The 15,638-nt window shown below is 40.2% G+C and overlaps 1 protein-coding gene across 1 annotated transcript; it reads right to left on the bottom strand.

Annotated features, from left to right (window-relative positions):
* Window positions 1-893: 893 nt before the first annotated feature.
* canx (calnexin) lies at window positions 894-13,842 on the bottom strand. The gene is made up of 15 exons (XM_068572303.1): window positions 13,791-13,842; window positions 9,472-9,708; window positions 8,894-8,967; window positions 8,743-8,801; window positions 8,307-8,448; window positions 8,111-8,192; window positions 7,542-7,734; window positions 7,259-7,448; window positions 6,300-6,413; window positions 6,046-6,202; window positions 5,729-5,944; window positions 5,018-5,137; window positions 4,053-4,197; window positions 3,889-3,968; window positions 894-3,377 (listed from the first exon to the last, which is right to left on the bottom strand). The coding sequence occupies exons 2-15, from the start codon at window positions 9,703-9,705 to the stop codon at window positions 3,312-3,314; spliced, it is 1,872 nt and encodes a 623-aa protein (XP_068428404.1). The 5' UTR covers window positions 9,706-9,708; window positions 13,791-13,842; the 3' UTR covers window positions 894-3,311.
* Window positions 13,843-15,638: the final 1,796 nt, after the last annotated feature.

Below are 15,638 nucleotides of genomic sequence, written 5' to 3'. Positions count from 1 at the left end.
TTTGGCCACTTTATAACGTTAATTTGGTGCAATATATAATACATTTAAGTATTTGTATACACTTTTTTTTAAAATTCCGTCTGTATATTTTATCGTCTTGTATATTTTTTTTACTGTTTTCATTACCGTTACCATTTATTTATATTACTTTATTTTTTTAAATTTGTATTTACTGTGTCTCGTGTGCACTGCTGCTGTAATCCTGCAATTTCCCCACTGTGGGACTAATAAAGGATTATTTTATCTTCTCTCTTATCTTAATAGTGTCGCTGTGGCATGGCGGCCATTTTAATTGATTAGCCATTTAACATCAAGCTCATGTAACACCTATGAACTCGCTCAAATCCGTTTCAAACTTGCCACACTTGATTAAATTCACAGCCGGAGGATGTCGACAAGCCTATTTTCACTCACAACAGGAAGTCAGTGTTACGTGACAAACGACATCCCTTTACATGACTACAGTTGATATAGTGCAGCATAAAGGGTGTTAGCTAACGCCACACAGTTGCTACAGGAAGCGGTCAACTGTTAGCAAAGCATCATTTGTAGCGTCAAAACATGCAGGAATAAAATAAAAAAAATCCTCACACATTTGTCCAAGGGCCCGCTTCAATTTTACTCTATTTAATCTTTGCATTTTACTTTTTCCATTGCATATTTTTTACATTTATCTACGTCACCATTTTGTACTTTTACTCGACTGTATTTAACCCAATAATCAATAAAGTTCCATCTCATATCTTAACGGTGTAGTACGTTTAAATAAGGAGTTGCAACATGACACCTTCAAAGTGTAATATTCAAGATGCTGTAATCATAATTTAGAGAGCTGCTTCATATTTCATATCTGATAAACAAATCAAAGTCACATTAATAATTCAAAACACCCGTTTAGCCTCTCGTTCAGTTTCCTTTTGGCCTTTTTATTCATCAAAACAAACTGACTGCATGTCCACACACACTCACACACACACACTCACTCACATCTCGGCTCCATCGTCACAGTATTTCTATTCAAAGTTGGACCTTTGGCGGGTCGGCCCCGGTCCGCCTTCTCTACATAGTGCGTGTACATCGGAAACAGGCTGCAGGACCAACCATTTAAAGATTTTAGTTCAAAACACAATGTCAACAAAAAACAAAACACACAAAAAAAAAAAGGTACAGAGTTAGAGTCATGTAAAGTTTCACCAGCAAGATACAGTGTTCAGTCTACAGTCGGGTTTCAGCTAAGCAGCTTCAGCCAGACACAAAAAAATAATCCCAGAACACGAGATGACGAGTAACGGCTGAAACACGGACGTCGTAGAAAAGTCGTAATCTGACGCTTTCGGGAAAAGGAAAAAAAAACAGCGAAGACGAGAGAAGCAGCCAAAATATGTAACGATCTTGTTTACCCTAAAAAAATAGAGTAGGGAGGTTAAAGGTTATGGAAGCGGGGGGACGACGACATCCAAGTCCACCTCAAAGCCCCTAAAATCTGACCTCAGCAACAGCCGGAGACCCCGCCCACCACCCTGCCAAGTCAGCCAATCAGTGAACCCCGAATCAACATCCACAGAACACATACGACACAAAGAAAGACACCACAAGGGAACGAGACCGGACTCATGGAGTTACTTCTCTTTTATCAAACACCTTCAAAGAATCACAAATCCAGCTTTCATTTCAGAATATTTCTTCTTTTCTTTCTCTCCTCTCTCCATCTTTAAAGATCTCAGAGCTGTACACTGATGATTTATCGCTCGGTCACAGAAGTAAAAGTCGGGTGGGAAGTTTATAGTTTGTAGCTTCTTCTTATGCATTATAAATAATCCTCCAAAAAAAAAAAAAAAAAAAAGGATTTCATGATGAATAGAAAATAAAATAAAAAAAAGAGAACACATAATTCAGAATCTTTACAAAATTGATGATTATTTCTCGTTTTTTTCCGAGTGATCACACTAAGCGGAGACAAAAGTTGTGTCCTGACGGCGGCGCTGAGAAGAGGGGAAAGATCAAGAGGTCAAAGGTCAAGAGGTTGTCCCAAACTACGGTAACTAGTTCTATTTTTCTCTCTCCGACGGTCATCGCAAGATGAAAACAAAACGAGCGCCATGTTAAAAATCTTGTAAGATTTTAGCTCTGGTTTTAATTTCGGAGGCTCCAGACCCAGGAAGATCTAGACCCAAGAGGATCTAGCCCAAAGAGGATCTAGCCCAAAGAGGATCTAGACCCTAGAGGATCCAGGCTAAGAAGATGTTATTTGGATGAGAGGCTCTGTTGCCGTGTTGGTTTGGAAAAATGAAACAAAATCTACACCAATTCTGACCTCTGACCCCTCCGCCCTCCCCTCCGCCCTCAGGACATCACAACACAGTAGAAATACGGAGGAAACATGAGCGCTGTGTGTGGAGCTAACAGCTTTACAACAAAAACACAACTAAACTAAATGACTAGAAAATGAGACATGGAAAAAAAAAGCAAAAAAAAAAAAAGCAAAAGGTTTTCAGTGGCCATTTTTAAATATTAGCACAGTGGCTAATCACTAGCTAATTAGATAAATCTAGGACGGCTAACGAGCCAAATATTAGTAGGTGAATTAGCGGCTCGGCGGGCTAATTAGCTCGGTTGTTGGTAAGTAATTTACACTATTCGTGGGCGTGTTAGCGGCCCGTTGTTAACGCTAATCAGATCGTGGGATAATATATTATAATAGTAGCACGAGTATCCAGATTGCCACCGAGTTGTTTCTCGAAGCTAATTAGCAACACTTTGCGGGTTCGTCCCTGATCGTCTCCCAGAAGGCGAATAAGTCAGCTGTTAGCCGTTAGCAGGTGGAAGCTAAGTTGCTGGTTGTTAAAGCTAACTGGCAAAGACTTTAGTTAGTGTTTGAAGGCCAAATATCCAGGAGACTCCTAGCGAGTGTGTGTGTGCGAGAGCTACTTCAGTTGGTAGGACGGCGCTCTGCGGGCGAGCGTAGGCGGGACGCGCCGATCCCGAGCGCTCGAGTCTGCTCAGGTGGAATGATGCAGGAAGTTTTAGTTATTCTCAATTAAATCTTTCGTAAACAAACAAAAAAAAAATCTTTTTAAAAATCACACTGGCTCAGTCCTGTTCATACTGGTATCATCATCATCATGAGCAGGCGTCCATGTGGTGGAGGTCTCGATTAGTTTTCCCGTCGGCGTCGCTGCTTCCACGGGGTTCCATTCAGGCTTCGTCGCCTCGGAGCAGGCGAATAGAGGAGGAGGAGGAAGAGGAGAGGAAGGGGGACATACTTTAGAGGGCGGGGGGGTGTTGAGGTCAGGGCTGTGGGTTCAGAGATATCAGTCCTTTCTGACCTTCCTGTTCCTGGGAGATCTCCGCAGGATTTCGTCGTCTGCGGAGGTCTTCTGTTGAGCGGGAAACAGTTTTACGGTTAAATTCGTTCATCCAGAAAAAAATAAAAACATGGAGTCCAAAACGGTTGCAGGCAAGATGCAGTTATTGGAGGGTTCATAAACATGACTTAACCCAATTTCAATGACTTTTAACCCAATGTCCATGAGCAAACATTGTGTGAAATGTAGTATTTAGACTAACAATGAGGATTCAAAGCATACAGTAAACCTTAAATGACTCAAATGAGACAATAGTTTGATTAAAAGAATAAACATTTATATAGATGCCTGTATGTATGCTGCTGATATTTTGAGCCTCTTTCTTTTAAAAGCAGATTCATTATTTCAAACTCGGCATGAATTAACGTCATGAACACATGAATATAACACATTTACATGACTTTTACTACACTTTTTGACTTCTTCAAGGACCTTTTCAAGGCCTGGAAATAACCATTTTTCAGTTTAAAAATCAAACAATTTGACCATGTCAGCCCCGTTACGAGGATGTGAGTCTCCTCACCTCGTCACCCGTCGCCTCCTTGTCTGCCTCCTCTTCCTCGTTTTCTGCTGGACTTTCCTCTCCGTCGTTCTCTTCTGCAGCTGAAAGATACAAATTAAAAAGAAGATGTTAAATCAGTCGGACCGACGGCGACAGACAGCTGAGCTCAGAGACGTTGCAGCTACCTGGACTGCTCTTCTCTGCCTCCTCAGCCGCCTTCTCCTCCTCTTCTTCCTCCTCCTCCTCGTCTTCCTCTTCCTCCTCCTTCACGTCGGGCTGAGCTTCGTCGGTCTTCTTGTACTCGGCAGCCGGCGTCTCGGGGCTCTTCTTCTGCGGATCAAAAACATGAAAACTCTTCAGTTCGACCTCTCAAACGCTTTGGAGTGCGTCTTCTTCACCTCGAACATGAACCAGAGGTTTCACCGCTTCTGTATATTTTCATCAGTTTAATACTAAAAACTGAACCAGGGAACGTTTATATTTTGTGTTTTAAGCAGCAAAAAAATGCAGAAATCAATCAGAAATGTGTTAATTTGAGGCATCAGATAATTAAATCCATCGGCATCCGAATAGTATCAGAATATTATGCGTTACTTTTTTAAACGCCAGAAATAAGTACGAAAATACCTGAAAAATATCAGTAAAATATGTGAAAAACACAAACATGTAAAGCAATCGCAATTATAAAAAGGAAAATCCGCAGTATCTCAAATATCAACTCAAGTACACGGATGTCTACACTACACACACACACACACACACATCACCGCAGCACAAACAAACACACCACCGCAGCACAAACACACACGAGCAGCTACGCTATCGGCAGTCACCAGGCCTGAGGAGGCGGGTCGGTTCTTGGGTCCGATTTCGTTAAACTCTTCCTGTAAGCTGGTGAGACTCAACTGACCCTGACCTGACCCCGACGACCTCTGTGAAAGTCACACACACACACATACACACACACAAACAAACACACGCAGACAGACATCAGGCCGCAGGACGGCTCGGACAACAAATCCAGGTAAACTTGGCATTTCTGAACTTTAAGTCAGCTCGTCTCTGCTTTTCTCCCCTCGAGCTATAAAGATTCCTCCACCCAGCTAACCGCCCGTGTGTGTGTGTGTGTGTCTGTGTGTGTGTGTGTTACCTTGCCGGTGCAGCAGAAGACGATGATGAGGACGAGCGGCAGAGCCACGGTGAGCACGTAGACGACCCAGAGCCACGGGCGCTCCTCTGCGGCGCTCAACATCTGAGTCGCCAAACCGGGCTGCAAAGACACAAACAACAAAAACATCAACACGGGAAACAAACACGGTGACGCAATGTTTGTGTAATGTTGTGTAGCTGACTAGAAGCAGATGAAAATATATAACTTTAATCTTTCTCCTCATTTGTTTTTTGACAAGATTCCATTTTATATATTTTTCCTTTTGGTAACATTTTTCTTAATTATATTAAATTAACTTTACTTCTGTTCTTCTAACTTTAATTTATTTTTCTTCGTTCAGTGCTGCTCGTAAAATAAAGTAATCCTTTATTAGTCCCGCAGTCAGTGCACACAAAGACACATGGCAAGTAAAATAATCAACACAAATAAACTGTAAAATAGTAATAAAACAGTAAAGAAGATTACAATAGAGATATTAAATATACAGACCGAGTAAAAACAGTATTTAAATGTATTATATATATTATTAAAGTGGCCAAAAGGCATTAAAGTGTTACTTTAGATCAGCTTGTTATGCAGCCTGACAGCAGCGGGAAGGAAGGACTTTCACTGTTATATTTTATATTAGTTTATAATAGTTAAATTGTGATATTCAACCCGAAAAAATGAGTTTAACTCCGGTCCACTCACATCGGCGGCGCCCTCGGCGGCCTTCTTCAGGCCCCAGCCGTCGGCGGCCCAGCGCTCGGCGGTGCTGCGGTCGTCGGTGATGAAGAAGTTGTCGAAGAAGATGTCGGCGGTCATGGACCAGAGCTCCAGCCCGATGGCGCTGAACGTCGTCATCCTGAACGGCTGCAGGTCCTCGAAGAACGCCGGGTTGGCGATCTTCCTCGGCTTCCAGACGCCCTGGAGGAACACGAGACGAACGCCGTTAATCAAAGAAATCGGTCGGGACGAACGCACCCGCGCGCCGGACGTTCCTTCGACGTGGAGGCGACAGAACTCACCTGGTAGTTGGGGTTGTCGATCATGGGCGGCTTCCACTTGCCCTTGTGGTTGGGGTTGTCGATCATGGGCCGTTTCCAGACGCCGCAACCGGGGGCGGTCTCGCAGGCGGCGTTGGGCACCTGAGGGGCCTCCCACTCGCCGTCCATGTCCTCGTCCCTGACGGGCAGGAAGCAGACAGACAGACGGGTGAGTTTACAATTTAAAAAATAATAAAATAAAACCAATCAGAGGTCGCCGTGTCAGGACTCCTCACCAGTCTTCAGGCTTGACGGCTTCGGGGTCTCCGATGTACTCGGGCTCCTCGTCCAGCCAGCCGTCTGGTTTCACTGCATCTTCATCTGGAATCTGAGCTGGAGCATCCTCGTCCCTGCAGATGACACACACATAAGTATGAATAACCGCATACACACAACCAGCAGATTGTACACAGATTACTACAGCAATGTATCAGATAATCTCAGGTCTCAGCCTGCTTTCAATAATGTAACATGTTGTAACCATTTTAAACAAAATATCCTGTTTTCAAGTCTTCTAGATTATGAAACACGTTTACTGACTTATATTATAAAGCACTGTCAGTCTTCTATATTACAAAGCACTTATACTGACCAATCTCCTATATCGTAAAGCACGTATACGGACCAGTCTTCTATATAATAAAGCACGTATACGGACCAGTCTTCTATATTATGAAGCACATATACTAACCAGTCTCCTATATTATGAAGGACTGACCAGTCTCCTATATTATGAAGGACTGACCAGTCTCCTATATAACAAAGCACTGACCAGTCTCCTATATAACAAAGCACTGACCAGTCTCCTATATAACAAAGCACATATACTAACCAGTCTCCTATATTATGAAGGACTGACCAGTCTCCTATATAACAAAGCACTGACCAGTCTCCTATATAACAAAGCACTGACCAGTCTCCTATACAACAAAGCACTGACCAGTTTCCTATACAATAAAGCACTGACCAGTCTCCTATATAATAAAGCATGTATACCGACCAGTCTCCTATATAATTAAGCACTGACCAGTCTCCTATATAATTAAGCACTGACCAGTCTCCTATATAATTAAGCACTGACCAGTCTCCTATATAATAAAGCACTGACCAGTCTCCTATATAATAAAGCACTGACCAGTCTCCTATATAATAAAGCACTGACCAGTCTCCTATACAATAAAGCACGTGTACTGACCAGTCTTCGGGCTTGGCGGCGGCGGGGTCCTGGATCTTGGGCCTCTCGTCCCAGTCCTCTGGCTTCTGGTCGTCGGGGTCCTCGATCTCGGCGGCCGGGTTCACGGCGGGCGTCATGTCCGTCAGCAGGCTGCCGCTGTTCACCACCGTCTGGTCCACCAGCACCTCAAAGGTGTTGTCAGGGTTCAACACTGGGGGGCGACAAAGAGGTGCGGAGTCACACACCTGGACGCTCATTCACGTTCATCTCACACTGTTGTACTGTGTATACGGTAGTATCTTACCCAGTGTGTACAGGTGAGTCTTCTTGTCGGTGTAGTACGTCCTCAGGTCGGAGTCGGGTTTCTTGGCGTGTTTCTCTTCGTACTCTCCGGTCTTGGGGTTTTTGTGTCTGAAGATGAAGTGGAGTTTGTATTCTTCTCCACATTTGTCGGGTCCGAACATGATGGTGTACGGAGTTTTATCCCCAAACTGGTCCTGGAGACGCACAAAGAGGACAACGCTCAGAACTAAAGTCTCTTTTTTACTCAGTGACAATATTAAAAAGCATGAAACAGTAAATGGAAATATTTCCATTAATTTAAAAAGTCATCAGCTGAGGTACAAGACGTTTCTATAAAACCCCAAAACCCACCGATGGCAAAGCAAGTCGTTTTCAAACAAAAATCACCAAAACTACCCCCAGAAGCTGTAAAAAAAACCCCATCATCATCATAATCACATGTCCATCCTTTTGACACTCCAAATGGTTAAAATAAGCTTAAAGAAGTGATATTTCGTCAGAAACATGTCTTTTTCATGTGATTTCGGCACAAAAAAAACAACAAAAACTGCTTTAATGACTCAAACTCACCAGGTTCAGGTCGGTGGTCTGAGACAGCAGCTTCACGTAGGCGCCGCCGCAGTCGATACCGGACTGGAAGTTCACCTCGTACCTGAACGGGGGGAACGCAGAGAGAGGAAGAGTGATGAAGACGATGAAGAAGCCCGGCAGGTGAATGAAGCCGGAGAGAAAAAAAACCCGAGCGGAGGCGAGAGCGCGTTCTTACTGGACGATCAGGGGCTTGGTGTCAAAGGTGAAAGGTCGCAGCAGCTGAGCGGAGATGGCGTGATGTTTGGCCCGAGACTTCAAAACCAGACCGTTGTCACCGGGCAGCTTGCTGTCCTTCATCTCCTCCACCGACCATTTACCTGTAACAACGACATCATCATCATCATCATCATGTACATTGGAGTTAGTACTTAAACTGCAACAGAGTATAACTACAGTGTGTTTGTAGTACTTAAACTGCAACAGAGTATAAATACTGTGTGGCATTAGTAGTTTTACTGTAAAAGAGTAGTTATACAGTGTGGTATTGGAACCTTTTAACAGTATTTTTACAGTGTGGTATTAGTACTTTGACTGAAGTAAGGTATCTGAATACTTCCTCCCTTCCTGCATGTACTTTCTTTGAGGGACATAAATGGTATTTGTGTACTCACCATCGTACTTGGCGATGTCTTCGTCGGCGTCCTCCTTCTTGGCGCTGGACAGAACCCATCTGAAACACACAGGTGAGTTTAGTACACACACACACACACACACACAGCAGTTCTTATGTTTACAGAAACAGAGACATAAACGTGCGTTTACCCGTCCAGGGTCCCGCGGTCAAAAGACTCGGCGATGAAATGTTCCCCCATCGGCTCTGGAGCCTTGTAGGTCACCTGGAGAGAAGCGAAGAAGAGAAAAGATTATTTTTATGGAGGGTATTTCAACTTTAAATGACCTCAACACGAGGGTTTTTATAACAAGATATTAGGAGAATAGATGGAGTACAAAAAAGTAATCATCAAAAATAGTTCAAAAGTACATTTAAAACAATACAAAATACACAGAATTCTGAAAAAAAAACACAAAATATTATAATGAAAACTATTTTAAGATAAAAAACATGAAACAAGTGAGAAATATTAATTATATAATAAATGTAGTGAGAAAAAGGTAAAAATGAATTAAAAGCATCAACAGAAGTGACTTTCTATCTTTTGATGACATCACTACTACTGCTGCTGCAGCAACAATGTCGGTAGTACTACGACTACGTCAGTTTCACGCCGTCAGAACTACTATTACCACTAAGTCGGTACAACTACTACGTTGGTGCTACTACTACATCAGTACTACTACTACGGTACTACTGCTGCTACTACGCCGGTTACCAGTCCCACCTTCGGCACTGGGGGTGTTTTCGGGGCAGCTGGAGCTTCGTCCTGCAGGTCTCCCTCCAGCTCCTCCTCCTCCTCTTCCTCTCCTCCGGGGAGACTCAGGTCCAGCTCGTCCTCCACGTCCACGTAGTCGCCCAGAGCGTCGTCCATGCCGTCCTCCGCCCGCGAGACGGGGGACAAACTGAGGCACAGGAGGCCCGCTGCCAGGAGGACTAACAACCCGAACTTCTGATCCATTGTCTGGGGAGGGAGGGAGAGGAGGGGGAGGGGGAGAGGAAGAGGTGAGCACATCTGTTTGTTTTTGCCGTCCTATGTTCCACAACAGTTCAAGTCCCGGCTGCATTTTTAAAGCTCTACAGACGTTTCTATAAATAAACTTCATTACAAACTCATTCTTCCATCATTAACACACACACACACACACACACACACACACACACACACACACAGTGTGTCGCCCTGGACACCATCCATCGTCCAGGTGACGGGCCAGCACCCACGAGACTCGCAGCCTTAATGGGATTACCACACACACACACACACACACACACACACACACACACACACACGGTGTGTTTACATGTAAATAACAGACGCCTCCATTGAACATTTACAGAACTGTGACGACTAAAAGCTTCGTTTTCTTCACCGAGCCGTTTATTTTCCACCGTCTCAACATAAACAACTCCTTTAAACATTAATCCAGTCACAAGAGAACATTATCATAATGATTGTTTCCTCAGGAAGGAGATTATGAAATCAACCACTTATGTTATAATAACCTGTTATTTATTATTACATCAATCACTCATATTATTATAACGGTTTGCGTTTACATTTATAGTTTCAAAATGTCCTAAAATAGTTAAAGTATTTTTCACTTTAAGATACAGTTAAATCGGCTTTATTAGACATATTTTTTTACCGAATTAGTCTTAAAAATAGCAAAAATCTATTTATTCTGCACGTCACTGATCCTTTTTTTGTCATCACCTGAAAATAATAATTACACATTATTTTAAATCTATTAAATAAAAGATGCGTCATGAAAACAGATGAATATCACCTCGATTAGGAGAAGACGATAATCCTGTAGATCTCAGAGTGTGTGAGATAATCTGATTAGCAGCAGGATTAGCATACCCAGCTAACAGAAACTAGCTGTTAGCTTAGCATTAAAGCCGTCTGGACGACGCCCACGAGGCGTTTGAGGAAAGAGTAATTATACTTTTTTTTCCTTTTTACAAATTGTGAATAATTAAAGAGCTGAATCAATACATTGATTAACCATTTTATGACAAAATGTCAATGTGTTTGTCAATTTTACATATTTGTTAATGAAATAATCGATTTCTACTTTTATTAAGACATTAGCTGTTGATCGAACATAAATAAATGTAATCTTTCTCTCTTGACATTTATAAATATAATTATTTAATCTTGACATAAATAAATGTAATCTTTCTTTCTTGACATTTATAAATATAATTATTTAATTTTGACATAAATAAATGTAATCTTTCCACATGCAGTTTCCCAGTTATATTAATAAACTGCTTCAGTAGACAGTTTATTTTTAAAGTTGTTATTATTACATATGTATTATACATTTTACTGCGCTTTAGTTATAAAAATGTATGAAGTAAAATATTATTTTAGGTTGTGAGTATTTCCCAGCAGCTGGGTTAAGTGGTTGAGGACTACTTTCAGCAGCGGATGAATCCACATTTGGTGCTCAGGCTGAGTTATTGTTTGTGGGATTGAGTTTTATATACATATAAATGTCATTTTTGCAACATTATATTGCGTTAATAACCTTTTAGAAGCTCTCCAGCCGGCCGGTAGCAGCAGATACTCGACCGGCGGAGAGAAACCAGCCCAAGTGGAAGTTCTCCACTCAGACTGAAGGTCTGGATTTACAGTTAGTCAGTTAATCTGATATTAAGAATCCGTTGAGCCTTCAGGACATCTGCTGCTGCTCAGATGCAACGTCTGATAACAGAACTGGTTCCCAGCTGGGTTCGATGGGAAGAAACGGTGCTCTTTTTGGAGGACGACTGCAGTTATCATAACAGACAGGTTACTATTTAAACAGGCGGCGGCAGAGGAGCCTGTAGGTCACAGAGCAGGAAATAAAAACACAGAATGAGTGACGGAGCCTCAACCGCCAGCGTGACTCATCTGCCCTCACACCTGAAACACCCGATGAGCTGGAAAAACACGGATGATGCCTTTAATTCCACTTTCTGAGTGCAAAAATAAACAAATATTGTTTTAAAATATATATAATAATATAAATATTTATACAATAATATATATATATATATATGTGTATATATATATATATATATATATATATATGTGTATATATATATATATATATATATATATATATATGTGTATATATATATATATATATATATATATATATATATGTGTATATATATATATATATATATATATATATATATATATATATATATATATATATATATATATATGTGTATATATATATATATATATATATATGTGTATATATATATATATATATATATATATATATATATATATATATATATATATATATATATATATATATACACATACACATTTTAGGTCTGAACTGTAAAATTGTGGGACTAGATTATTTGAAATATTAAGATTTAATTAAAAAAAAAAATACATTAAAATAAATGTAACAAACAATTATTAAATCTGTTATTACGTAAATGAAACAAACAGTTTCATGACGGACAAATTAAGATGTTTACAAGGCCGATTTATTTAAAACAAATAATTTACTTAAGATGGATTTAACGCCTCGTCGATATTTTTTCTCTCGCAAAATGTAGAAATATTCTCGGCTTTTGTTAAACGCAGAATACCGTTAGACTTCCTGAAACCCATAAAGTTTTTCCATATCCATAAATTTGTAGATTTATTTGGAGTATCAAAGTCGTGAAGGAAGTTTATTCGTTTATATCTTATCAAAATATATTTATTTAATAAGCACATTTTCTTGGCATGCAAGCTCAAATATTTTTTTCATACTTGGAGCAGGTTTAGTATTTGCCCGGTAACCGCCCTGAGACCAGCAGAGACCGGACCTGACGATGTCACGAATCCACAAGAACCGGGTTCTGACTGTCAATACAGGAAGGGGCGGAACCTTCAACCAAAAGGTTCTGTGAGAATATCACCATTGTAGGGGAAGGAAAAAAATAAATAAATTAGTCAATGGAGCGTTAATTACCGCTTCCAGCTCCTCGAATGGGAGGTTTGAACCCAACGCCATTGTTGTTGTCTTTTCTTTTCTTATTTCAGACCCTTGAGTCGCTGCCAACATCCCAGAATGCATTCAGACAGGTTCTGTGTTCTGCATCGCGTCAATGTGAATGAAGACTTCTGGGACGCCCAAGGCTCGTTTTAAAAATACTTTTTACAAGTTCAGGAGGACAAAATGTACTTCAACCAGAGAAACAAGTACAAGATTGATTCGTTTAAAATGGCAGGCATTGATCAGAACAAAAAGATAAACTAATTAGTTAAATTAGGGTATGATGTAAAAAAAAAAAAAAAAAAAACAGCTCTGCTGTCAGATGTTATTTCTCAATTAACCACTAATAACTACTTAAGTTAACAAGTGCAACATCATTAATGTCTTTTATTAGCTTTTGAGTTGGAACATTTTATTAAATTAAAAAAAACATTGTACTAGTTTGTTTCAATTTGTTTACAATAAAACACTATTAAATTATATATATTTTAAATTCTAGATGTCTTGTGCATCAATTTGTTGCTTAAACAATCAGTTTAAAAAATCTTTAAATTGTGGATCAAACGTTTCCTCCGTTTTTTAGAAGTGAATAATTAACCAATAATCAATAAAAAAAAGCAGCTTCATGACATTTAAAAAACCTGGTTACCACAAACTGCAGCCTCACGTTTAACATTTTTACGTATTTTATAACATTATTTACACATTTTTAATCACGTTTGTTGAACAGTGTGGCTCGTTTGAGTTAAATGCACGACTGAATGTTTCCCGTTTGAGTGTTTGAAGGGTTTAAAGGTTAATAAAAAGGCCCACGCAGGATGCTAACAGGCTAGCTGGGTCCACCTGTAGTTAATTAGCTCCAGTTAGCTGCTCGTGCTAACGGCGCGCTGGAGGCGCAAATATCCGATTCTAACGGATACAAAACGGACGTCATTTTAAACTCTAGCGTACGGAGAGTAGAAATGAACCGACGTGTCTCATAAAACCGCGGCTCTGTGGCCGTGTTCCCCGGGAAAAAACGCCGTTTATCGGCCTCTTTACTCACCTCGTCGGTTGTGACCGCCTGGGAACGACTGAGGAGCGTCACATGGGATAGTAGAGAGCGCAAGCCGCCTCCCCCTGGCGCCGCTGATTGGTCGGCGTGGTGGAACGTTTAACGTTTCCTGTCAACTGTCAACAGCTGATTGGTCAAAAGGGCGGGGGGGAATCTTGGTTGCAGATGACAGAGCCCACCCCCCCTCCTGGAGCTGAACCTCGTGGACAGCGTTGATTGGTCGAGCTGTCAGGGGAAGTGCTCGCTGATTGGTCAGAGCGAGACCGACGAAAAGGAACTGACAGATTTCTCTGAGGAAAATACCAGAATCTTCTTTATTTTGTCGTGAAGAATCAGCTCCTTTTTGCACTAAAATTTAAGTTTATATACCGTATAAAACAAATCATAATATTGTTTAAAATTAGGGTGAAGATGTCATCCGTTTTGAACACGATAAATATATACATATAATACTGAAATTAATGTAAAAGTGATAGTTTATATGTGCTACACCCCCGCTCCCCCATTTTACTGCACATCATCACCGTTACAACAGTTCCAAACCCCCCCTAAAAACACACATGTTTTCTTTGTGTATTTTACGAGAGCTATGTTAGCTGTTGCCACCTGTTTCCAGTCTTTATGCTAAGCTAAGCCAGCCTGCAACCAGCTCAGCACATACGACTGGAATCCATCTGAACGTCTCATTTTCATGAGCAAATCCACACAAAAAATGTCTTACCCCAACCCCCACCCCCCAAAAGCAGCTCAGTGCAGAGCATGTGGGAGTCATGTGACCTTCACCCATGTGACCTATGACCTTATCACCCTTTCCTCACTGTCACAGCTTGAACCTCTTCAATCTCATATATAAATAAAATAAAACAAGTAAATATATATATATATATATATATATATATATATATATATATTAATATATGTATATATATATAACTACAAATATATAATTTATACAAATTAGAAAAATTACAAATAAAAAATAAATAATCTTAATATATATACATATATATATATATATATATATATAATCTTTATATATATATATATATATATATATATATATATATATATATATATATAAGCTTTTTACATTTCTGTTTACAAGTCTCGTCAGGCATTTATATTACGTTTGATTACAAAAAAGGACTTTCTGAAGGGTAAAATTTTAGGAATAGTTTATTTGAAATATAAAGATTTGTCACTGTGACTTTTATTGTGAAGACCGCATTCATCAGTGGTCGTTCTCACTTCCTGTCACCTCACTGGGTTGTTTATTTCTAGATCAAATTGAGTCATTCATAACCTCACAAGTTATTCTTCTTGTTCTTGTTCTTCTTGTTCTCCTTGTTCTTCTGCAGTTAATCGTCTTTTTTCGTCGCAGTGATGTTGAGATTTCATCATTTTCTCTTTGATGAAACCTGATGACATTCACAGAAATCCCCCCAAAAAATAAAATGACAAAGCCGGGACATCAGAGAGCCTTTCATAACAAACAAGCAGAAATAAATCATTTAAATTTCTGTCTTTATTACAAGTCACAGATTGGATAGAAGTTGGAGATCATTTAAATAGACTTTTATCTAAAGGATACAAAAGACAAACACAAGGTTATAGCAATGCATTCCAGTGCATCTACAAAGAAAAGACGACTCGGGATGTTTCCTGAAGCTTGAAGACGCTTTCATCTGAAGTTTTGATCTCATGGATGAGCTGGAAGAAATGTTTTCTGTAACAATAATTCATCCTTAACAGAACTGAATGGGTTTGTTCACGTGAAGGTGACTTTATTGTCTTTGTTCTGTTTCTAAAAACAGGAAAAGTCCCATAAAAACCGTTGTT

The sequence above is a fragment of the Clinocottus analis genome, unplaced genomic scaffold (genome assembly GCF_023055335.1).
Source record: "Clinocottus analis isolate CAN_PGR_092001 unplaced genomic scaffold, fCliAna1.0.p SCAF_1, whole genome shotgun sequence".
NCBI lineage: Eukaryota > Metazoa > Chordata > Actinopteri > Perciformes > Cottidae > Clinocottus > Clinocottus analis.
The sequence above is the reverse complement of the archived record's forward strand: the minus strand, read 5'-3'. Positions and strand labels throughout refer to the sequence as shown.

Excerpts from the sequence above, each read along its gene's own strand:
- canx (XM_068572303.1), bottom strand. The coding sequence starts at position 9,705 with ATGGATCAGAAGTTCGGGTTGTTAGTCCTCCTGGCAGCGGGCCTCCTG. Across the intron at positions 6,203-6,299 it reads GCCGTCAAGCCTGAAGACTG|GGACGAGGACATGGACGGCG; the intron begins GTGAGGAGTCCT and ends CCTGCCCGTCAG. Across the intron at positions 3,378-3,888 it reads AGGAGGCGACGGGTGACGAG|AAGACCTCCGCAGACGACGA; the intron begins GTGAGGAGACTC and ends CCCGCTCAACAG.